Source organism: Plodia interpunctella, chromosome 5 (assembly GCF_027563975.2).
Source record: "Plodia interpunctella isolate USDA-ARS_2022_Savannah chromosome 5, ilPloInte3.2, whole genome shotgun sequence".
Lineage (NCBI taxonomy): Eukaryota > Metazoa > Arthropoda > Insecta > Lepidoptera > Pyralidae > Plodia > Plodia interpunctella.
Window position 1 is genome coordinate 4,338,033 of NC_071298.1, and position 25,866 is coordinate 4,363,898.

The following is a 25,866-nucleotide window of genomic DNA, read 5'->3' on the forward strand; positions in this document are numbered from 1 at the left end:
TGTTCCCTCATGTAATGCAAACAAATGACCTGTCAGTGGGTGATTGCGACTAAAGCACATAAATAAAGATAATTAAGAAGTCTTTAGCTTGTTATTGAAGTGGAAATGATCATAGGAGCGATCACGTCATGACGGTAATGACGATTGTTTTGCATGGCCAGTTTATATCCTGTTTTCTTTGTCACATGTCTTGCATTGAAATAGCTTACTTTTGTAACTACAGCTCGTTTCTGTTTCCTACACTGTTATCATTATGATTTGGTAAGACTTAGTAGAATTATGTGTGTAACTAAATTATCTTATTTATTATGTAGTGTATAATACCTAGATTACACAATTTAAATATATTTTTATAGAATACTCGTGAAGGACATCAATAATTTGTTTGTCGGCGCGCGATCGTGCCTGAAAAATTTACACTTGCTGTGCGTTTTCTTGAAAGTAGCCTTGGAAAATAACTCTATTACTTATCCAAATAAATGCTGCAATTAGATAATTATATTCGCATTGTATGTCAGTACACATTAGTGTGTAATGTGTTTTTTTTTTTAATTCGTATTGGTAGTCTCGATTCATAATTTGTTAATGCATTAATTTGATTTTTTAATTGATGAATTTGTTTGCTATCTTCCTTCCTTGTATTATTTATTTACACATCAGTTCAGTATAAACGTCAACAATGAACACAGTGTCGTCACAAAGGACTCAACTTTTCCGCCACTTTACGGTCTTGAAAACTTGATTACTTCATTTAACATTTCACTTTCGGACCGTTGTATGTCGATCTCGTTGGAATGCGCAATATGCTCCGGGATCTGGCGTCTCATGGCCATTGACCTCCTTGTTTACTTTTTGACATTTCGATTGTGACAATATTATAAATATCGTACGTTTATAAAATAAAATTACTTTTAAAATATTTCTTATACATACTGTGTCTTAATTACGTCGAATAAATAAAATGAGACTTTATTAAGTAAATATCTCGAAGCGATCAAATTGTCAAGACGAATGTCTAATCAAATAAAGATTTAGAGGCGCCACGTTTAACGTGAATTCTAAATATTTAGCATACAGTTAATAAAAAGCCATATTAAAGCTTTCGTTTGCACAACTATTACGTTTTTAATTGTGACTTCCTCAATGAAATGTCACGCTGAATGGAAATGTCCCTTGTAAATAGGCACTAGCTGTTTACTATTATTATTTATGTTATACTCAAACTGTGGAAATAAATATAATGCACTTATAGGGTTATTCACTAAGATACCACATGGAACTGACCGCGTATGTGGTCTCATAGTAAATTTTTTTACATTCATCATTGTTTATTTGTACAGTCAGTGATAAAACTGTACTAATAAAAATAGTGTGGTCTATGAATGTTTGCAAAGAAGTTTTTTTTTAGTTTAACTATTTGACCACACACGGTTAGCCGCGTATTATGTAGTACATATCTAAAGTTCTTAGTACGTGCACCGATAACGTAAAACCGAGCACGGTAAGGTAAAGGTGTTGGCGCGTTTATGAGTGTCTGTACGTGCTTTATCTCCTCATGTTATTACCATAAAGCCGCGTAATTATTTTAAATCATGTTTTCTATTATGACCTGCTAATCTAAATAATGTAGCAAAAGCGAGCTAGCCACGTGGAAATTACTTGATTCAATATATATTTTTTATATGCCGATGAGATTTATTTTTTTAATTAGTCCGGGCTTAGAGGATTAACGGAATGGAGCCGTTGAAATGAGAGAAATAATATAACTTTTCTTTCTTATATGACGACCTCGGTGGCGCAGTGGTAAAGTGCTTGCCCCTGAACCGAGAGGTCCCGAGTTCTATCCCCTGTCGGGTCATGATGGAAAATGATCTCTTTCTGATTGGCCCGGGTCTTGGATGTTTATCTATATATGTATTTTCTATAAAATATAGTATCGTTGTGTTAGTATCCCATAACACAAGTTTCGAACTTACTTTGGGGCTAGCTCAATCTGTGTAATTTGTCCTAATATATTTATTATTGATTTATAGTTATAATAAAATAAATCAAATTCACGGCACAAGAATTGGAAATGTCGATGTATTACTTTCATATCATCCAGAGATAGAATTGATTCATGAATGTGCTTTCACATTTAGTGACTCGTATTGAAGAGCCATTCATTGCGTTGAATCACTGTGACAGGAGTACGTGACCTTTTTCATTACCAATTTTGATATTGATAGATCTATAGGCAATTCAGAGGTGCCATTGTCTGCTGATTCTCGGTCAGACCAACTATTTCAACTGTATGCCATGCGTTTTATCATGATGTCATGTAACGTTGGTTATTCAGGGATAGGCTCTCAGACATCGACTGAAATTTAGACTTTTTTGGAGGATATACTGTGAGTATATACTTCTCTGAATAAACAATAATGTATATAGAACATCACATTCAATTGTCAATGTCGTGTTTTGTTACTTAACCTGTACCTACTGTACCGTTATTTTTATTTTTATCCAGTAAACATCCTAGACATAAGGATGTCTGATGTTTCTTAGTAAAAATGTTACTACCCAAAACCATGTAGGAATGTAAGATAAACAAGATTTAAGATGGACGCTGTAGACAGACACTTCAAAAGATTCGTGAACGTTGTTGTTAAATAGAAGTTAACGATCTAAAACTAGATGTGTTCTTTTATCTTGCTATTTTCAAACATTAAAGATCGACACTCAATAGAAGGTTTTGGCTGTTATTGACTAACGGCACTTAGAGGACAGTCTACGTCAAATGCGACAAGATATCATTATATATAAATAAAATAAAAAAAATTGAACCTCTCGATATTGAATTCATATTAAGATTACTGTTTTCAAACAAAAATCTAGATAATGATATAGGCAGATAGATACAGACAGTCATACAAATAAACAGAACGTCGTCACGTAAAACCTCAGTTTGCTTCGAGGTTTAAAATCATTTTAATGATATTATAATATGTGAATATTATAGGCAAAAAAAGTTTATAGTCTTGTCTGTGGAATATTTTAATATTCATTGATAAGATTAGAGTTACATAGTCCAAATATATTTCTCTTTTACTTGTCTTTTCAGTAGCAATAATGAAGCAATGTTTTCATTTTCTGAAATGACTGATTGACGTATGTGGGTTACCTTTACCCTGTTCCAGCAGCGCCTTATAAAATCCAAATATTTGAATGTATTTTGTACTTCTATACGAGAATTCATAGTTTTATCGATGTAACTGCCACTATGTAGTGAAGTGCTTCGGGCACTTGCTGCGTTAGAAACTTCGAATTACTTTAATAGCTATTTTTCTAAATATGTCTTCTGTAACTATTTCTCATACCTATCGCGTATTCTCTTGTGCTAATCCTGCATGTGCGTACAGATAAAACAATGAAAATCTTCCCATTGTTTTAATACAATTTTTGCAAAACTTTGACTTTATTCAGTCTGTAATTTGAATACAGTCTAGATATATTAATGCACCGTGTTTTAAATGAGTGTCAATTAATAAACTCAATTCCTTCACGACCTTGACGGCGGAGCTTGGACGACACAACTGATTGTTTTGTTGGTTATATCTAGCTGGTAATATTATTCGAAGATCGAAGATGGATACAGTAACATTATCGTCGATATAAATTCGAGCATTTCAATAGCGTCAGGTGTGCTCTAGGATTAAGTTTGGGGTCTGGTAGAGTCGTATGGGAGTAGTTTAGTATTCCAGGTCCTAAAGTATCTTCTTACAATAATTTGCGCTTAATTTTTTTGATATCAGATAATATAACTGCTGCCCCTATCTATTAAATAAACATGATTAATACGTTATATCCACATGCTTTCCATTAACACGATGGACTGTTTGGACACGATCCAAATGCATGAATAGTAGTTATTACAAAGGTCGCGCCATCTCTCCGATAGGCAATCACATGATAAATACGAAATAGCAAACCGTTTATGCAACACGGTGGCAACTTTCCCCGCTCCATGGCTCGCGGCCGATGACGGACTATGCAGTTACGAAAGATGCAGACACTTGTGTGTATATGTGGACCTTTTTATGGTGCAAGGCATGTACTTGTCTGAATACGTAAAGATTCACTCGCTGGAGGAAGTTCTACTTTTATTTTGAATCTCCAAAAAGTAATTAGCGGTAGTGATAAATCACCCAAAAATTACTAGCCGGCCACGGTCGTTTGACACTGCCATAATGTACTGTTACGGTTCAATATTTTACGTTGATTGCTTGTGATTATGTGAGGCATTATCAACTAAGTGAGCTCATTTATCGGTCAATGGGAACAATAGCACGAATTCGTCGCCGTCTCCACTGTTGGCGAAGATGGATTTGCTGTTCATAAAGTCACAAAAGTAATGTACTCTTTTGCTACTCCAGGATTCGAAATATATTACGCATGCAAATTTTATTATCGCGTCTCGGGACTCATCATATGTTTTAGTTTATAATATTAATACGATAAAAAAAACAGTATTTTTCCAGACTACTTTTACTTTTGTATTCTTGAGAAGCCTCGGGCAGGGTTTTTAATCCAAAGATGTAAGCTTTTGTTCTTACTTTTTATGTTCAGAACTGAAAAGAGTATTATCTCGTTTATTTTATTAATATAGAGATTTTTTTAGTATTTTGTGATAATGCCACATTTGGATCGATTTAAAATATAAGTTGAATAAATTGATTTGTTATATTTAGACGAAGCTGCAGAACTATACAAATACTCAAAGAGTATTTCTAGTGTTCTTAAGTTTTCGACCATGCAATTCGAAGATGGTGGAACCGTGATTGTTATGTTGATGCCATAACTATACAGTTATACAATAGTGTAAAAAAGTGAAGTGAAACTGTAACGATGAGCAGCGGTGAGCCTACGTTGACCGAGTCGCCGGTCCCGCTGGCCCTGGCGCGGCTCCAGGGTCGGCCGGGGAGGCTGCCCAGGGGACTCCGCGCGCATCGCCCCAGTCTGCCGCTCGCAAGTCTTCAAGAGGCTATAGATGAGACCCCCCGACGTTTCAGTGAAGAAGCCTTCCCCGACACTGATGACGAAGAGACCTTTACTGAAATTGAAGCAAAAGAACCGTCCCATTCCACACCCAATGGAAGAAGGGCTTCTGATGCTACATTTGCAGAACGATACAGAAAGCTGAACGAATTTGACGGCCCGCCGCCGGACATGCCCCGCCGAGCGTCCCTTGCGGTGCCAGTGGGTGGCGAAGGATATGGGCCCGCTGACAAAGGGCGCCGACGTTCATGGGCCGCACGTTTACAGCTTGAGCGCAAAAAGCGACGAAAATCGGGAGGCAATGATACTGATGGGGAAGAAAGTGACACGCCGACTTATGTTCGCCAAAAACGACCCTCCTGGTGGAATGTCTTTGTTCCGGACAATATGCTCAAAAACAGGTATTTATAAAAGAAGCTAATGATAAGTGAATCCAAATAAATGTTTTAACGTATCATCAATGTTGCAGATTTTACTTTCTCAAAATAGTAATCATAGCAATGCACGAATAATGTAGTTCACTTGTTACTGTATGGGATTAGAATGGAAATGAGAGTGTGGCGCACCATAATACCCGATTTCCTTGACCTAAAGTTCCGAGTCCGATTGTAATGTTTGTGGACTGGGCTCGCAGTTTTCAGGGTTATAGGTGCTTACATGACGGCAACGATTAAACATGTCACATGTCACTTTACTTGTTTACTAAATGTAGCCGTGGTTTCAAGTAGGACGTAAAATAAATATATCAATCAACTAAACATTTTAAGACTACATATTAACACTTAACATGTACTAAACAACGTATATATTTAACATAGAAATAACACCTACAAGGAATAAACTATTTGGTAGAATTTTACTCCAAAGAAACGAACCCACGCATTATTATTTGGCAGAAATTGGCGTAGTATATATAATTTTCTTGACACAGTAACTGAATTTTAAAAAAATACCTAAAATAAGTATTTTCTGCTGTAAAATTTCCATGCGTACATTTATTAGATCACTATCTATATATGTATAATATGAGTAAAGTAATGTAAGTAGGTACGTGACAAATTTATGATTTTCATCATCTTGATAAATCAGCGTCGTTATCTAGGGTACTTACGTGCGCATTTTGTTATCATCATAGCAAAACGATTTTTGCTTAAAATCAATGCAAAGCTTGTTTACGATGAAATTTATCTTCAAAACCTCAACAAATAAAACATTGTTTGCAGAATATATTTCAGCGGCTGTATCTACTATACTTATATAAAAAAAATTACTGACTCCCAGCCGAGGTTCAATCTATAGTTTTTTTTTAATTTAGCTAAATGCGAACTCTTATATTGTTTTGAGTGAAATATTAATAACCCGTTTGTACAGTCATCCTCACAAATGTTCGCATTTGTGATATTAAATGGATATTGCGGAATAGTTTCTGTGAGAGCGTTCTAACAATGCGGAGCATGGAATCATCCAATATCTCGTCGGCGTTGTGACTGGCAGATAACATTAATGTGCCAACTTCAAAGGATCCAAGTGCCGGTATTAAACCGCCAAACCCTACTACCCCCATTCTGAAGTTCCATGTAATTACGCGAATCATAGGTACATAGAACATACTGTCTCATATTCGAGATATTATTGATCTTAAGCAGAGCTTCTGGCAAGTCTTTCTCCGACAACAATTGTGACCTGTTTATAATTATTGAATTATTCCAATTTCTTTCTCGACAACTAGTGATAAGATATTTCATACCACATATAATCTGAAAACATTAAATTATAAATCTCATTTATAAGACCATTCGTCCGCTCACATATTTCATAGCGGTTTAACACTTTTCCATCATTTATCTCCATCATCCATTAGCACTTATATTTGTACACGAACACGATTTCTTTAGATAGTCTTAACTCAGACGTGCGTGTACAGCTTATAAAAGCCAGTGTGCAAATCAATTTTCATTTCACCTTGACACTTTTGCCATCTCTTCGAAGCTCATACGAATTGTGTGCGTCATCTGCTCACATCTATATCACGAAAATATCATTTACCAAAGAATACTGAAAGGTAAAATAAATACCAATATTTTATATCGAAGTCACATGTTGAACCGAGGCGACATGAACAGAAATTGAATTTGTATTTACCGTGTTCGTTGTATAAAGTATTGTTTCAGCATTTTCTTTATGCCTTCTGTCGTTGAAGCTAACTTACCAAACTTCAAAGGAACAAACTGAACAGGATTTGGACTGAACAGCGCTTGGTACTTATATATACTTATATAATATTAATAGTTTGATAGTCTTTGAGTGATCCAATCGAGTGGTAAATTAGACGGGGAGTACTTACGTTATTTGCATCCATTGGCCTCAAACAACTACCCACTTAAAGTAGTTCCGCAAATCACCATATCTACGACAATTCACGTAATAACCGAAGCTGTAAATATAAACCGGTATTTTTATATGCGTACTTGTTAATATCCGGAAAAGTGCATCGAATTGCATCTACATAAGTTGTGTGTGGTACCATGTAGTGCGCTAGCCGTTAAGTCAAGTTAGCTTCATCATGCATGGGGCAAAACGATTTCAACACCGTACGACCGCCGTACGACCTCCGCGCGATTCTTTCCGCAATCGTTCATTCACCTTTGATTTCAAATTGTCTTTCATCTATATACACATTCTATTTATTAATTTGACAATGTTTGTTCATGCATGAACTTGTAATCTATATAGAACTGTGTCACTACAGTTGCAAGTGATGTTTTGCACATAACATAATTTATACCCTATATGGAAGCAGCTGCATTGCAAACTGAAGCAAAAGCCTTGGAACTAACGAATGAGTCTAATAAAGAATATAAACATCTATGAGTGTATCGGATTTCCCTTTGAGTCTACAGCAATGTGGGGCGGTTTTACGTCTAGGTTGTATTTGATTGAACATTGATTTTGAAAGCATTGTTTAATACCTAGCTGTGAAAAGCATTCTTATTCTTACACTAATGTTATTATAATCACAAGGTTGTAACAGGATCTAGTATATACGGATGGTACTGAAACCTATAGAAGTAGTTTTCTTGACGGAATTAATTCCCACAAATGTTGATTGATACCCACATTTTCCACCATGTTGCATTACCGTGCAGTTCTATATTTTCTCTAATTGTCAATTCTGGAGGAGGTGGGACCTTGAAACTGTTATGATTTAAATGTCGTCTGGCTTCGTTCCAGGAGTCTCGCCAGTTTTCCTACCGAATCATTTTATTGGGAACAACAACATGTATACAATTTTGTGGACTGTCTACTAGTCTGAGGATTTCTTTTGTATATTCCGCCATTAGGCTCCCATATCATGAAAATATTTTTGTAGAACAACTGCTATGCAAATCACGTTAGTCCGCACGTTGACTTAGTCATACAATAATTTAATTATCAAGTTTTCCGCCTCGATTAAAAAAGAGTTAACATGGCGATTACCATATACTATATATATTCAGTGAATATGGACAGTTTGATAAACTGGTTAGTTAATAGCTTAAAAGGCGTGTCCAAATCGCTTAGTCTAATGCAATCACAGTATTTACTAAACATACACGCACATGAATCATTATGTTTTATATGACACTTACAGGAGCCCACGCTTGACATAAACGCTTGTGTTGCCCGTGGTACGCACGCACGGCCGCATAATTATAGGATATATAATTAGAGGATTCATATTTCTGTATATCGAGTGAAGTTTGTTTTAAATGACCTGTTTAAAAGTTTGGAATTTTAAACTTGTTGGAAAGAAGAATACATTTCACACATCCAATAACTTTTTCTGTGTGATTTTTCCCTACGCCACTTTTAAATCTAAAATTTTATTTAATATTTTAGGAATGTCTAAAACAGCAGCCTACAAAGCGACGGACCACGATTATAAATCCACTTTAAGTATCATCCACGTCGATGCCTCCATTGTGCCAGATGATAGGTGGGCCTTAAACCCAACCCGTGTTACCCATTGTATTATGCAGGGTCACCTAACTCTTGCGCGACTAATTTCAGCCTTATAAGTAATGAAATAGCGTTGATATTGTATCGCCCATTTCGGGATCAATACTAACACAGTATCCGTCCATACATAGGTGGGTCTTTAGCTGGGTAGATCACATTATATCGAACAAAATTAGGCTGTAGCTTGATCAAAATGGATACCCTTCATTTCATTATTAACATTGCCATTATGTTATAGGCAATAAAATCTAACAAGATGGTCACATCTACACAGATTAGTCGTGATTATGTCTGTAAATGCTCTGTTTACACATATTAATGTAGGATTCACGTTCACCTCGAGTTTGTAGATCATAAATTATGCAATACGAGCGGTAACATTTATCAATAGTTCGACATTTCAATACTTCTAATGTCACAATAGCTTCCTTCCGAAGTGACCGCAGAAAGAGAATGACCCAGATGTGGGCGCAGCGACCACCTCACTCACAAGGACAGTCGCATTAATGAACTGGTTGTGTGTGACTTGCGAGATGTAGACTAACATTCCTACTACATATTTTGATTTTGATGTCACTGTATTTATAAAGCGTCATTCGGCACGCTAGTTTTTGAAACTAGGGATAAGACCTTAGCAAGTATTGAGAATGAAAGTAAAGGAGGATGTATAAAAGATAATTCTAGTGATGACGTCCTTATCTGCTATATATAACTACAGCGAGTGACCTAGCTAGAGTGGAGGCAAAGGGAATAAAATAATGAAAATGCTGAATTTAATGTTCGAAAGATTAAGTACGTATATATTGCTGAATATTGAAGCGTTCACGTGTCTCTGTGCATGTGTGCATGTGGTTGAGGATGTATGTCCATTTCCTCCCCATTGCGGCAATTGCGCTCGTTTGTGGACATCAGCACATCACTATTCTAATTGTAAGATCGTAATTACATAGGTAGGACTGTCGATGGATAACTATGTACTTCTAATTACTGCTTATTTTAAAAAGAATAAGTGTTTTCAGAAATAAAAATAAATTGACCACTGCTTCATGTAATTTTAGGCAAGAGTCTCAGAAAGTTTGCAAACATTTAGATTTTTTTTTACCTCGGATCTGCATGGAAATCTTTCGACAATCTATATATATAAAAAAACAAGCGTTTTTTACTAATCAACGCCCAGCCTACACCATAGAAGCTATAAACGCGTAATTTGGGCAGTAGCTTTAGGTTTTTACGTAGTGCTCAGATAAGAAAGGAATTTTTAAAATTCGACCCCTAAAGGGGTAAACATTGGCGGTAAAATTTGTATGAAAAATAACGAAAGTTTTTACTGATCTACTTGAAGTTGGCACAATGTAACAAAAATAACGACCGTGTTTCAGGATATTTTCAAATTTCACCTTTGGGGTAGTTAAATGAGGATGAAAAGAAAGAATCCCATTCAAAATTTCGTCAACTAAAGGTACGAGTAGACAGCTCCACGTTTAATACCATTGAATTCACGTTGACTGTTGATGGTTCGAATACTGACCTTCAATTATTATGAATTAAATCTGATTATCTATAGGATAATTTCTGTGAAAGTTTTATTATGGTTTTACTCCAGCGGGTTGCTAGTACTCGTATAAGATGACGAATGGTAAGGCAACACTCAGCCTTTCCATCAAACCAAAGACTTATCTAATTCTAGAACAAAGTCGTTCAAAGTACCTAATTGTATTAGTGGAACAAAAGATTAGATATTGGATAAACTGTTACATGTAAACAGATTACATGTAATGTTGAAATTGACAATAAGACTTGAAGACGATGGTTGTTTCCGTCCGGCCTACTTATATCTAATCAATCTATTGAACCCATTGAATTGAGAGATATAGTTTTGAATATATTGTACGATCATCTGCGTCATTTGTTAAAATTAAACAATGGTGATAAATTATAGGCGCTCCGGATCTAATAAATTAGTCATAACTCATAACAAACAAGTTCCTGTTTACTAAATTATCTTGATGATATTTTGATTAATACCTATTATAAGTGTTCTTATCACAGTTCTGTCGAAGTATCCTATTATTCTGTTCCGTATACGATTTTGCGATTGTAAACATGCAAGTTTCATTGACAAAAAACTAAATCATTTCCAAAACCAATGACCTATTTTGTTACGCAAAGAAAACAAACTGATATATCCGGTGGCATTCGTTTTAAATATACTATTTGTTGTGACGGGTGTCCGCAGGTCCGGCCGCTCCCGTGATGACGGTGTGACGTTTTCGCTACCGAATTCCCATTACAATACAACTGATGGAGACACATATAAAAATACTCTTAAATGGCTTAGTCCCTGATTTAAAATATTATCATTATCTTTGCAACAATTGCTTTGTCTGTCCGCGTATATGGGCCACTTCCATCGTTCTCTATGACCCACTACTCTTCTGCATCCAATTGTCATTCCATCCATCGGTCAGCTGGACGAATAACTTCCTAAGCCCCATTATAATGCCGCTCTATAGTCTATCGTTCGATGTTTATACGCACAACATTACCTGTCTCTGCTTTGCCTAATTCTTTCATTAGAAAGAAAATATTTATTTGCTCAAACATAACATAACATAACAAATAGTACAAAACAGCACAGTACATACCTTACTTTTCTTTCCAATATTGCCAGCTGTTTCTTGAATTGGAATTTTGAACACAGAATGCCAATTTTTCATACTAGACAAAAAGATGTAAGAATTTAATTTGAAAGAAATTGATTGCGATACGAGTATAAATATAAAGTAATTGATTTGTTGGAAGCTGATGAAGCTATTTATAGACTAGTGGCTCGCGTCTTCACCACGTGAGATTGATAACGGTAACGGGGTCTTTTTAATTGCTCACCACTTTACTAGGTCAAACCATAAAATGTAGCACGCACGCTCAAATCAAACGAGCCACTGTTTGCTTGCAGATAGTTACATTGTGTGACTAATAAAATTGATACAATTTGTCCAAAAAGTAGAAAACTACGTATTTTAATGAAGAATACCTAAAGTCTTATCATGTTTGTTTTAAAATAACATATATGTACAATGTATTTTTCTGAAATAGGTTTAGTAATCTTCCGGACATAAAACATGTTTATGTGAGTATATTTTTCTTACGGGAGTAAGTTATAAAATTGAAAACTTTGAAAATTGAAAAAAACATCAATTAATTTCGTCAAAGTGAAGTAAAATAAATAACATTTTACTTTACTTTGCCGGGCTACAAAATGCCTAATAGAGAAAACAGGAAAACGATATACCAATGTAATAATGTGTTTGTTTATTCGTTAGTGTAATTGTTTTTTAACACAACATGTACAGAAAAAATATTAATAAAATCAATAAGTAACTCTTACATCTTTAACATTAATTTTGCACTGTTGCGTTATTTTTAAGTAAAAAATTACGTAAATTATATCGTCTACGGAATACGTCATAATTTTGAATAATGTAACCTCTAATGATGTGAAAACAATTCACTAATTAAAGATTTCAACGCGTCTTTATTCTCGTTCCTTTTTCGAGCGCTGCGTTTTATTTTCGATTTTTTATGGTTAAAAGAATTTTTAGTTTTTGTTTTGTTTTTTATGGTTGAAGCATGTAGCACGCACAGAATAAGATGGAAAATGCTTCACCGACAAGAACAAAGTTCTTGAATTGTTGATGACGATAAAGCATATGAAAATGTGAGGTAACAAGGTTTAAAATAGAAACCAGATAATGTAAAATGTTTGTCCGTCTTTATATGGCCTCACGGTGTAGAAGACCTTTACAGTCATTAGGGTCAACTAGCACAAGATTAAAGGTATATATTCGACGTCCGCTATGTCACTAATCTTATATATAATATACTAATCTTATATATATTATACTAATCTTATATATAAAATACTAGCTATTGCTCCCACCTCCGCCTGCGGTAGCCTATGTTAGACCTCAGCTCATTAATTAACCATAATAACATCTATTCCAAAATTCATGTCATTCTGAAGTGTGGCAGACAGAAAGACAGATTCGCAATTTATAATATTAGTAGGGATATAAAATTCTTAAGTGTTTAAAATACATGTTTTTAAGTTTACGGTCTTTAATAGTCGCTCCTTTAAATTTAAAAAATAAATAAAAATAAAATTATTTTTACTACAAACTAGGTTTTGCCCGTGTCCTCGCCCACGTGAACAGTGTTTTCTCAGGGCTGAAAGGAATATGTATACATACGTGTTTCAGAAAGATTGGTTGATTATAAAGCGCAAACCAAATTCAATTTCGCATTCATAATATTAGCTGGAATGGATTACCTACTTAATATTTTATATAGTAATTTATTTATATTTTGTTTATGATAAATGTAAATAAATTCAACCTGATTTCTAATGCATATATAACAACAATAAAGATGATTTGATTTGCTCCTGAAAAACTGGTAAATATTTAACTGTTAATTATTTATAGCTTTTTAAAACCTAATAAAAATTAGAAGCGTAATCTGATTATCGAACACATCGAGTGTTATTAAAATAAGTATAACGTGAGATACATATTAATTCTATTTGTTAAGACAATGTTACAATATTACCCTGTTATTTCATTTAAATGTTACAGCATGCTAAATAAGCTAAAGTATATTTTGTCACTATCGCATTGAGTTTATCGCGACCACACAGATATAGACGAGTGTAATATAGACACAGCAGATGATTTTGTTTTATAATATTTATAATATGTTATCAAGAATAGAAGGTGGGATAAAACGACGGTTTCGTTTATTTTTATCCTATAGATGAGTTAGAGAAAATGTTCTAAATTCAGAATTTCTGATATACATACATACGTATAAATATATCTTAACATTTACACATAAAGCTTGCACTAAACTACCCGTACCAAAACTAAATCGCGAAAACTATGAAAATTTTACGGTAATTAGACCTACTGCGGCAATTACCCATATATTATATAATATATACTTTAGCTTGACTCAATGGCTAGTTAAAATAGACAGTTCCACCTATAATTCTATTTTACATACATATTTCAAATTATCATTATGTACATTTGAAATATTCATAAATGTATATTATATATTTATTTGCATACTAGCTTTTGTCCGCAGCTTCGTCTGCGTTTATTTCGTGCCCATAACTTATTATCGATATCTCGGGATCTAAGCAACATATCGAGATGAAACCTATACCAAATTTTATGGTAGACCTTGCGCTATACAACTGTAAGTACCGCATCACATTCAATCCAGTAAATATTGGGTGATTCGCAAACAAACATATAGACAGACAAAAGTTCGAAAAAAAAAATTGTTTTGGCTTCTATTGGTCCCATAAAGACCCCCATATATATTTTTAAATATCTCCTATGTATGTACATACATGCCCACTTACAGTTTTATTTATATGTTATTTCATTCATATAATTCTTGTTTGAAACAGTTATCTTTTAACATTTTATCAAGGTTACTGCATTGTCTAACGACAGAATTGTCAATGTCAACGAAATGCTTTGATTGTCAAAGCGAAAAAATTACCTGAAAGATTGTCATCACCTTAGAAAATTCTAAATTCTGTGGCCATTATATGGAGATGAAGAAAGTAAGCCTTTTATTGGAACTCCCTCGAAAAGCCCACACTTCTATTAGTGTTGTTACAATTTTGTTGATAGATCAAGAAAAAAAAACAAACTTTATGATATTGCGCCGATAATGTCATCGACAGTTGCGCCTGCGCCACGCCCCCCATTGACTGCCAATTGACGCCGCAATGTCTAAAAAAATGGTCGGCGTAGACATTATTGTATTTTCTGAACTCGACAACAATGCTTTCGATAAATTCTAATTAAGTATTCAAATCAAGTTGTAAATAATGCAGGCTTGTCATAAATAAACAAAACAGGTTTTAATAACTGTATTCATATTCATAAGTCGCTTTGTTCTTGTCGTGAATTCATCTTTATTGCGATCCAAGAAAATGAAGAAAAGCACTTATATGAAAAAATAATAATTCGTACGAACCGCGGTAACCGCAGTAGTAAAATGAAATGAAAAGCGTTATCTTTTGTCCTACGTGAGCACACGCGCGTACCCGCGAGATTTTGTAACACACTTCACATAGGGTTGCCACATGTATATTTCACGTCTGCTTACTATATAGAATGTTTTTAAATACCAGCCAAATTTTCGCAACTGATTTGGATGACGAAATATATACGGGTTCTAAAGAAATCTGTAAAATGTTTGTCCCATATTAATTATCCAAACTAAATTTGACTAATCTTGTTACTTTTAAAATTACGAGTTAGCAGAAATATTTATCAAGTCTTATTGAGTTTATTAATGTGCTGTTTCAAGAAAGTTGTAGTAAGAAATATATTACTTTATTAGTGTAGTTATGTTAGTGTTAGTTACATTTCATAGTGTGAAATTATTATTACTTTTTACTTATAAATTAGTATGTTATTTGAAAAAATATATAATATATATTGTACCTAAAATAATTGAAGAAATCAATAATAATAATACAAAGTCTTTATTTATTTTTCTCTTTCCTAGATATACCTACTGTATTTTATGAAGAGCAGAGTGTTTTTTATAGCATTAAAATATTTATTTAGATGTAGAAATGCTGACAACCCTAACTCCGCCAGTCCAACGACCTCGTCCAATACGCCAACACGACACTTCCTAGCTTCTCAATAGATTTATCTCTATTGTTAATGTGTATTGTTGTAGGTTCTTTAATAATACACTATCTCTGTCAACTGTATAAAAAATATAACAATGCCCCACTGAAAACAACCATTGTGTGTTTATTCATAGTTGATCCAATTGCATACTTTTTCTCGATGATTGATTCGTTTTCGTTCTTTTAGTTTTCTCAAATAAAATAGAGATTAGTTTAAGCCGTCTAAATGGCCAAAAATATGGCCATGGCTCATGACTTTTACGATTACTTATTTCAATATATTCAATATCAGGTTATTTAGGATCTTAGGATTAGCACGGAGGGAGATTGTTAATTGAGAAAAAGATGCTATCGATTTTTTACACCCAAAAATAAGCTGTAATATTTTTTGCCATATTCGGAAAAAAAATCAGGATCATAACCAACTAGTGTGAAATAAATCTCGTATCTAATTAGTTACATTATTATGCCCAAGTTTTTAAGCTTAACAACTTGACCGATATTTTTGAATTAGCTGCACCCTATTTCTTAGTTTTTATTTCTTTTTAATACATTATGGCGATTTAACAAGTACAGTTGCAATTTGATTGTTGTTTCATTGTTAAATTTCATTATGAGATTATTGAAACATACAAAAAACTTATTATTTTATGTTCTACAATATTCGTTGAGAATACGATTTATCGTATATATGTATGTTATGACATAGCCGCTAAGGAAAATACATTTCATCTCCAATAACTAACGGACCATAAACACAAGGGCATTTGCAGTTTGCTAAAGCGATAATATTGGATGACGACATTTTGTTATTGAAATCTTCGAGTAATAATTTCTCATAGCGAAATCCATAATTGTGTAATAATAATAAAAATATTTATTAGCGTTCACAATATTAAGTCTAGACGCGATAATATCTAGCAGCGTATGTGCTTGTTTGTAAATACACAAGTAGAGTGGTGGCTTGGCGTCCGCGCCCGCCCGCCCAGTGTCAAGGGCGACGCGATCCCCGCGTCTTGCCGAATACATTCCAGATACCAGTGTTACCTGACCCCTCCAACACAAACACAAAAACACGACTCACAGCTCACCCAGCCCTGGCGGTACACAAACCCTCCCCAAGTTCCGGGTGGAGCTCGATGGCTGCGTTTATATAACGTGAAACGTTCAACTTAAATGTCTTCTTTAAATTAAGGCTAATAATTTATGTAATTACAGTTACAGCTCTTAGTCGTAGGTCGAGCTTTACGCTGAGCTTATGAAAAGCCGCGGTCTTGTTGGCTGCCTCGGTTTATATTTTTATATATTCTTATTGAGAAAATCCCTCTTAGTTGTACGCATAATATTTAATTTTAGAACTGAAAGCAAAGAGAACAAAAACAAGTTGGCGACAGCTGCGTGGTTGGTGCGAGCTGAAAAATAGCCATTAAATTAATTGCAACATGTTTTGTATGTCCGTTTATTGCTAATGTATAGATGTACATGGAGCTGTCGGGAGCCGCTGGCGTGGTTTGATGTGTGTATGTGACCGCGTCGACCACTGCTATACTCGTAAATAACTTCGTGGAAGCGTTTGATTTGACAGTGATTGCTCACACGCCAGCAATGTTTCATGAACGCTCGTATGTTGGAACTTCATGAAGGATTATCGATCATTAAATTTAATAACATCATAAATTACTATAGATCATTGAGATTTCTTTATCGATATAGTTTTATGTAGTAGCGTGATGAACAACAGAATTTTTAAATTTGGTCTCAATCAACCAAATAATAGTCTCGGAAGTTGCGTTGGCAGGTTTAGAGTTGTCTATGTCATTAGATTCAATACAAAACCATTTGCACAATTAACAGATTATACATAAATAAATAAATAAATATATTAGGACAAATCACACAGATTGAGCTAGCCCCAAAGTAAGTTCGAGACTTGTGTTATGGGATACTAACTCTACGATACTTTTATAACAAATACATATATAGATAAACATCCAAGACCCGGGCCAATCAGAAAAAGATCATTTTCCATCATGACCCGACCGGGGATCGAACCCGGGACCTCTCGGTTCAGTGGCAAGAACTTTACCACAGCGCCACCGAGGTCGTGTAAACATTTGTATACATAACACAAATTATATGCGCTAAGACGGCCTTGTTGCTGTAAGCAATTTCTTCCAGTCGACTTCGATTTCAGTAGTATAGTATAGTTTGGAGTAATGGATTTTAAATACCATAGTGTAATAAATTGTAGCGGTAGCTAGGTGATTATGCTCGACCGTCACAAAGGGAAGATCTTACCGCCAGGCTAGATGTTGCGCCTGGGGAACCGCACGGCTCCGACGGTGTCATGTCGGTGGTTGTATTTATGCTTCCAATCGAAAACGCACTGTCTGCGCGGTCTAGGCTTGTTAGCTGTCCATAGTGAGTCGACCGTCGTGACATCTGTCCGTAGTATCCTGGATCACTTGTGTGGCTTGTTATTCGTTGCGTTTGGTCGGCTTTTTACATCTTTTTACAAAACTTTTCTGATTGATCCGGGTCTTGGATATTTATCTATATAAGTATTTGTTATAAAATATAGTATCGTTGAATTAGTATCCCATAACACAAGTCTCGAACTTACTTTGGGGCTAGCTCAGTCTGTGTGATTTGTCCTAATATATTTATAATTATTAGTATTTATAGTAATAAACTTAGAACACTGAGCAAATCATGATTTAGGGGAAAAAACAACTGAAAACCTTTACTCGTTAAAGTTAAAGTAAATGTGAAGCGTTTCGCAACTAATTTCTATTATAAGGTTAAGAGGTAATTAAATTTTATTATGTAAATGTCAAGAGCGCAAACTACTTTCATATAAACGTTGTCCTTCATTATTTCGGCATTGCATGATTTTAATATTGTATAGAGGTACCCATCGCATGCATCGATGTGGCATTTTATTTTGCAATTTTTTTTATGTTCTGCCACTGTGTTTCAAGTTGATTTATTACTATTACTTATTTATAGGCAAGCGGTCTATAATATTATCGAATTAGTCAGATTGATGAAACACAAAATCAATTTAATAAATCAACTTGTTATTCAGTTCAGCGCATTCAGACAACTGTTTAAAGTACAGTGGTGCAAGTTGGAGGCTGGCGACATAAAAAAAAACATTGTGCTGTTGCGACATTTGATCAGTGTGACACACGTTGCGTCGCCGGCTTACAACTTACAAGTAATTTCTTCATTTGATAGATGAGTTCACCGTAGTTGTCTGTATGTATTGCAATTATTTATGCATGTTGCCTGTACCTAGTTGTGTCTGTTGCATGCAGGTCTAGGCGCGCCTCGCAGCAGCTGTCGAGAAGCGCGGAGAGCATAGACCAGTCCTACAAGAGGTATGTAACACACTGCACATATTTTTACAAATTATTTTTATTTATATAAAATAAGTTCTCCCTTCATTAGATATCTGGTCAAATGTGATGGCCGAACGAAGAATAAACTAAATATTTTTATCAGGAACTTCTATTAATTCACTAAATCAAAGATTTCTCGGCCTGATATAAAATCTAAGTAGTTGTGTATTGCAACAGTTCCGCAATTCAAACACAATGAGTCAAAAAGGTGGGTGTTTATGATGGCCTCCTTCTACACGAGTGCCTCTTGATGCAAAGAGCCATTAATCACGTGTGAACTTATCTTAACAGTTGTTAGTTACCGTCTATTTATAAACCAACATCATGCAGGGATCCTCAATGAAAAACGACTTTCTCACGGACATCAACTTTTCCCAATTACAAGACGCATATCTTCAAAATATATTTCCATTATACTATAATTGCCTCGGAGACACTATATAATACGTCGATGAGACAAATGTACCGGTTGCCAAGCCTTTTCATAAAAATCAAGTAGATTTATACAAGATAGTATAATAATCGCGGTACTTACGTTTGGCATTGAATACAAGGTGGACCTTAATTTTTATAGCTACAATGTTAGTTCCGATTCCGACATCTATGCACATGCGCATTACAAATTCTTGAAGAATGCTGATTGCTTGAATATTGTTAGACGCGCGACATAACTTATTATAAAACTGAGGTCACTATAATATCAAAATAATTCAATAACAGACAAGCAAGCATTTAATGACGATTCAACTATAATAATTTAACATTAAATTTCTTTGAATATAGTGAAATATTTAAATATATAATTTTAAATAACACTGACTGAATATGGGTTCAACTAATTAATTTATGACTTTTGACCTTTGCGAGCATCCCTGTCCAACACTCATAAAGTTATGCAATTATCTCATTTTTCTCCCCGATGGAGCTCAGTCACTGTCGGCGCACATTTATGAGATGGACCGAAATATCATTTATGTCATTTGAAAGCTATATACAGTATGCTGATGTATAGTTAGTTATGTGTGATGACATTTCCGTATCATGGCATATTCAAGCTACAACGCAAGATGTAAGTTTGTATCATTGAGCTGCATCAGATGCTGGCATCTAGATTATTATCGTCGTTGCGATATTATACGCTTATAAATAAATCGCTTGCCGTTGTTTTATTCATAACTTTTGATTTCAATTGATAATCGTCCATTTTATACATATTATATACCTATCATAACGTATTTTACTCGATGCCGGAGTTGCAGAGGCTTCAATTCAAAACAAAGTAGTTGACCCGACTAGTTACCAATCAGCAGATAAGGTGGCTTGGTCATTTGCTCGTTCTATTTGTATCGGGTTATTTGGGACGTTGCCTAGCTCATTACTCGAGCAGCGACCTCAAATGTTTACAGCTTGAGTCAGCATGGCCCCAGTCACAGCCACACACAGCTGACCGCCCGCGATGGAAATATTGTTTGTTACATTGTACGAATATGGGAAGCAAATTAGCTTTCCTTTCCACATACGTATATCGTGAACCTGAAATTAACTTTCTTTTTTGTGGTGTAAGTGGTTTTGTATTTTTGTTGATTCTAGTGAATTACTGAACTAGGTTCACAAGTACAGATCGGGTTTGTAGACAATCTTGTCCAATTGTCAATCCATTATTCCACGTGCGGATCCCAGGATAGTTTAATTTTCCTCTTCGATAAATATTTTTAATATGTATTTTCCATGTTTCAGGTCTAAAAGTCGGTCGGTGGACCATGGGTTCGGCGCGCCGTTCGATCTGGAGGCTCTCCGCTCCAAGGTCGAGGGCAGGTTCGATGCCGTGCACAGAGGTGAGTGGTCTTGTCTTGTGCCGTAAATAACATATTTCATGAATGGAAATGTCGTCCACCTTGTAGTATTTGTAAATAAGCTGCGTAGTACAAGACTCGTATGACTATAAAGAAAAATTATATCGATTTAATTCATATTTGGACGATGGTCTGAATTCGATCAGCGTCTGCTTCTATTTGCATTAATGCTAAAAGTTCTGTTTTCCGCACATTCTTGGCTTTGAAATTTCCAAGTATCGGCAGTAATCTACCTCTATCCATTCATGTAGTTTATTCTCGTTAATATAATCAACCAACCAACTTTATCCAATAAAGGCTTTATTTTTGCAAGAAGTAGCGGTTTAAAAGCTTAATGCAACCCTTTCTCAAATGTACTACAATAATAATAATTCAAATATTCAAATGCAATTGGTATAAACTATTGCCGTGACATAATGTCAATGTTGGGTAACTTTACGTGCAGTATTATGTAAATGTCAGTCACAACATTTTTTCATTGAGGATTAATTTGTCTGTATTTTTTAATTTTTAATACTTTAAACTCTTGTCGCTCAACTTGGCAAGGGCCCAGCATCGATCAACAAGAAAGAAAAATAATAAGCCGACTAGAAGCCTCGAGAATACCTTCATATAATTTAAACGTATCGACCACGAACTAGTAGTCCTCAAGAGATTTATTCAGTTTATGAGACATATTAAAATTCAAACACCGTTCCCTTTGATATACATTTGGTTTATTTACATTTATATTACAAGATGCTTGAAGGCCGCAGCTGCTCAGATTTTTAGGGATTAAACTTTTTCTTTCGAGGACTTTTTGTGCATGCGTATTTTCGTTCTCTTGGATAACGCGCTCGCGACTGCCGAATATATTATACAAGGGAATGAATTTATACTTATAAGCAATGTATATGCTCTATAAACTGAATGGTATTCCAGCTATGCATACAAACTATTCATTAGAAAAAGAAATTCTTATACAGATAGACACAATTTATTTTGCAAAATGTATTTCAATCATGATTCATTCTTACAATTATTCGGAGTGGGACACTTGATGGCTCGGTATAAATAATAATAAATAACATTGATTTCGTAAACTGTGTCCTGGAATTTATAGACAAACTAAAATGATTACATATTTTTTAATCGATCAGCCTGAACAACCTTCACAGGAAATATCCGGTTTCAATACCTGTAGCACAAGTTGAAAGTCAGCAATTCCATCAGAACGTCACTCCAATATTTTAATCATGTAACTAGCTTGTGCCCGCGGGTTCGACCGCGTCAATTTCACTTTTAAAAAAGTGAAATCACGCCATTTTATTGCATATTCGGCAGGACTGGTAGAAGTCCCGTCCAGTCCAAGTTTTATTCGAAAACGAAAACTTAAGATTTTACGTGAAAAAAAAGAAACATCTAACGATGAATACTTTCACGAATAAAACGTACTGTTCTCATGGAAAATCACGCGGGCAAAGTCGGGGGGACAGGCTAGTCATATGTGTTTATAACTTTATAATTTAGTAGTGTTTATTTGTGATTTTCATAGCATTTTCGTAGATATACATTTACGCTCTGGTTCGGCCATACATCTAAAAGCTCAGTCATACACACCCGATAAAGATTGAGTGAGACTTACTTTGGCACCAGTTTATTTTCCAAATAAACATCCTAGTTGTAAAACGGCATCCGGCTGTGAAACATCTATAAATTAATCCAGTCAAATGAGTTAAAATCCATGTTTGTTTGTGCTGCCCCGCGGTTATTGCGGCAAATCCCGTGATTTATAAAATAAATTTTAGCCGACGACTAATAAAATTATTATGATAGATTGATGTAGTATACTTAATTTAATTACAATTTTTCACGTCAACTTTGTTGATTTTTAATGTGAAATATTATATTTTGACAATGATTAATATATGCGTTCATAAACTTACTGAATAAACACGATACTTTATATTATTATCGTCGGCGTATTTTTCGGACGTTTTGACATGAGAAAATAAATTTTATATAGGTAGGTATATTTTTTTCAATAAACTGTAAGAAATTAAGATCAACAGTCAACAGCAGGAAGCAGTAAAATGTGTTACTCTGTAGTAATAAGAGTACCTACAATGCAAGCAGAGCTGATGAAAAAATAGTACTCAAAATAAGCAAGTGCTGGGAATCAAACCGTAGACATCCCACATTCATTTATTGGCATCGCTTCAGTACGGGAACTAGATCATACGGATATAACCATTTCAGAAATTCTGCTTGAAATCTAGCCATTACTGAGCTAGAGCTTGAATTTCTGAAATAGTCTGGCTCTGAACGTCTGAAACTGTTATTCAGAAAGCTAGGTTCTCGAGTCTCGACGCCTGTCCTCGTCGAATAGCAACCTGTCGTATTATATTATGCTTGAGCTAAGTTCAAGGCGCTCGATTATTATGGAAATGTAGGGACAGGTGAAGTGAAACCCGCGTAAATAATTTTAGGAATATTAGATATGTGTGTAGGTGTAAATTATAATGCGTGTGATGGATTTAAGTAAGGTGCCTTCGGTTTAATTTAATTATTCCTTGAATTCTATTAGGCTTGAATTTCTAAATTATTAAATTTATATTCATGTATGCTTAAATATAAATAATGCAACTATTACCTTGTTTCAGACGAGGACGAACACGTGAAAAGATTGCCCCCACCGCCTCCAATCAAAACTATGACGTATACGGTAAGTGTCAATTATTTCAAGAGTTATACTAGCATATTATTATTTGATATGTTCCAATTTTCGGCCAATATAATTGGAGTGTAAATTATTAACATCGCAGAAAACAGATTTAATCTGTCGTCAATCGTCACTCTCATTGGAAGCGCTTAGCAGAGAACAATAAGAATACTCGTAAATACCGCGGAAGTATATTAACATTATGTAAATTTTAAGTCATCACGAATAAAGAAAGAACAATTTTTGTTATTTTAAAACTGCCTGAGCCTTAAACTATATACAAAACACGTTCATCAGATATGAAAAATATATTTGTTTGTATAATTTAGATACACATTTCCGATTTTATGTTATTTTGATAATTATTAAAATAATATTTGCGGGAAATGGACTGTAAACCATTTATTCATCCATAAAATATCTAGATATTTGTTCCACCAATTGGAATTACCACACTCGACTAGTATTTTCTAATTTAAATGCTGCAAATTGTACGTGCAATAAATCTCAAGGTCGTCTTCAAACTGGACTCGTCAATATGTCAGAAGAGATGTTTCATTTGGATAAAATTAATGAATATTCCGGAAATAATTATGAACATTAAATATAAATAAATAAATATATTAGGACAAATCACACAGATTGAGCTAGCCCCAAAGTAAGTTCGAGACTTGTGTTATGGGATATTAACTCAACGATACTATATTTTATAACAAATACATATATAGATAAACATCCAAGACCCGGGCCAATCAGAAAAAGATCATTTTCCATCATGACCCGACCGGGGATCGAACTCGGGATCTCTCGGTTCAGTGGCAAGAACCTTGCCACTGCGCCACCGAGGTCGTCACATTGCACTTGGCAACAACATTATGAGAGCTGGGTTTTTGGTTTCCTGTGGTAACAGCTCAATTTTGAAACAAGAAAATTACAAGCAAGAGTTTTATGGATAAGGAATCTCTTAGTTAGCTACAGAATACGTTGCCTCAGATTACAGCAATTTCTCTAATCTAAAGTTGAATCCAAGATGTGCTGAACTCACTAGCCTGTTACTGCTTCAACCTATGTCCAAATTGCTTTCCATCTGGTGTTCTGCATGCTAGTAATTTAAAAGTCCCTGTAGTTTTTGTCTTAGTAGGTACTTAATCCATTAGTAGTATAAAATAAACAATGTATCACAAATATGGGCCGAATCATTTCCCAGACGTCTATCTCAATCGCTCCAAAGGAGTATGAATGAGACCGGCTGACTCCGTATATAGAAAACATGTTAATCATAATGTCTGTTCTAGGTGCGTGACCGTGACACCCTGACTTCCCTGGCGGCACGATTTGACACCACGCCCTCTGAACTGACCAAGCTGAACAGGCTCGCCACGCAGTTCATATTCCCCGGACAAACCCTCCTCGTACCTGACAAGAGAAAAGGTAAAATAACATTTTACAACAATAATACAGGATAGCTATACTATTGCTTAAAAGTACTAGGATAGATATACTATTGCTTAAAAGAATTGGGGTAATAATGAACGCACTTTCTTATTCAAGTTATTCAAAACTATTTCAAAAATAAAAAGAATAAAATGAGCTTGCAGCTTGCTTGGAGAAAATTATTTTATGGAAATCTAATATCATATTTCTTGGAATCTCGTTTATCAAAAATCAAGATAAAAGAGATATCGCTTTCAAGCGACCGAGTTTATAAAGAATTTCGTTTTGTATTCTATTTTCCTTTCATTTATAAAACATAGAAAATCTTAAAACTAGGTCGCCTTTGAAACGTAATAGTAATACGGAAACTATTAAGTATCTAAACAGCGCAATGGATTTATGTTTCATATTTGACGTGACCATTTTCTTAACAAGAATATTTGTGTGATCTACCCGCACACTGGCGCCGCCACAATTTTCATCGATTTCTTTTATTTATTAGCGAAAACCAGCTATTTAAAAAACATCTTAACTCACACTAGATATTTTATTAGAAAATATTAGCTATAATTTTCCATGACGAATCATTCTAAATTTGTTATTAAGTTAATAAAAGGCATTGTTTTATATTTGTATGTACTATGAAGAAATACAATAAGTGCTGTGATAAATAAATGTGAATTTCGTGTTAACAGTGCCTTAATGTAAAAGCAA

General features: G+C 34.7%; 1 protein-coding gene across 17 annotated transcripts in view; it reads left to right on the forward strand.

Annotated features, from left to right (window-relative positions):
* Positions 1 to 25,866, forward strand: part of mtd (mustard) — a 92,516-nt gene that overhangs the window by 34,088 nt on the left and 32,562 nt on the right. For 10 of the 17 annotated variants that reach the window (XM_053745725.2, XM_053745722.2, XM_053745729.2 and 7 more), the window contains exons 2-6: positions 4,731 to 5,438; positions 19,081 to 19,143; positions 20,902 to 20,999; positions 23,660 to 23,721; positions 25,014 to 25,149. In XM_053745725.2, the coding sequence (XP_053601700.1) occupies positions 4,888 to 5,438; positions 19,081 to 19,143; positions 20,902 to 20,999; positions 23,660 to 23,721; positions 25,014 to 25,149 (910 nt within the window). In that variant the 5' untranslated portion in view covers positions 4,731 to 4,887. The remainder of the gene's footprint in view (positions 1 to 4,730; positions 5,439 to 19,080; positions 19,144 to 20,901; positions 21,000 to 23,659; positions 23,722 to 25,013; positions 25,150 to 25,866) is intronic. The other 7 variants (XM_053745733.1, XM_053745737.1, XM_053745734.2 and 4 more) reach the window with 3 other exon arrangements.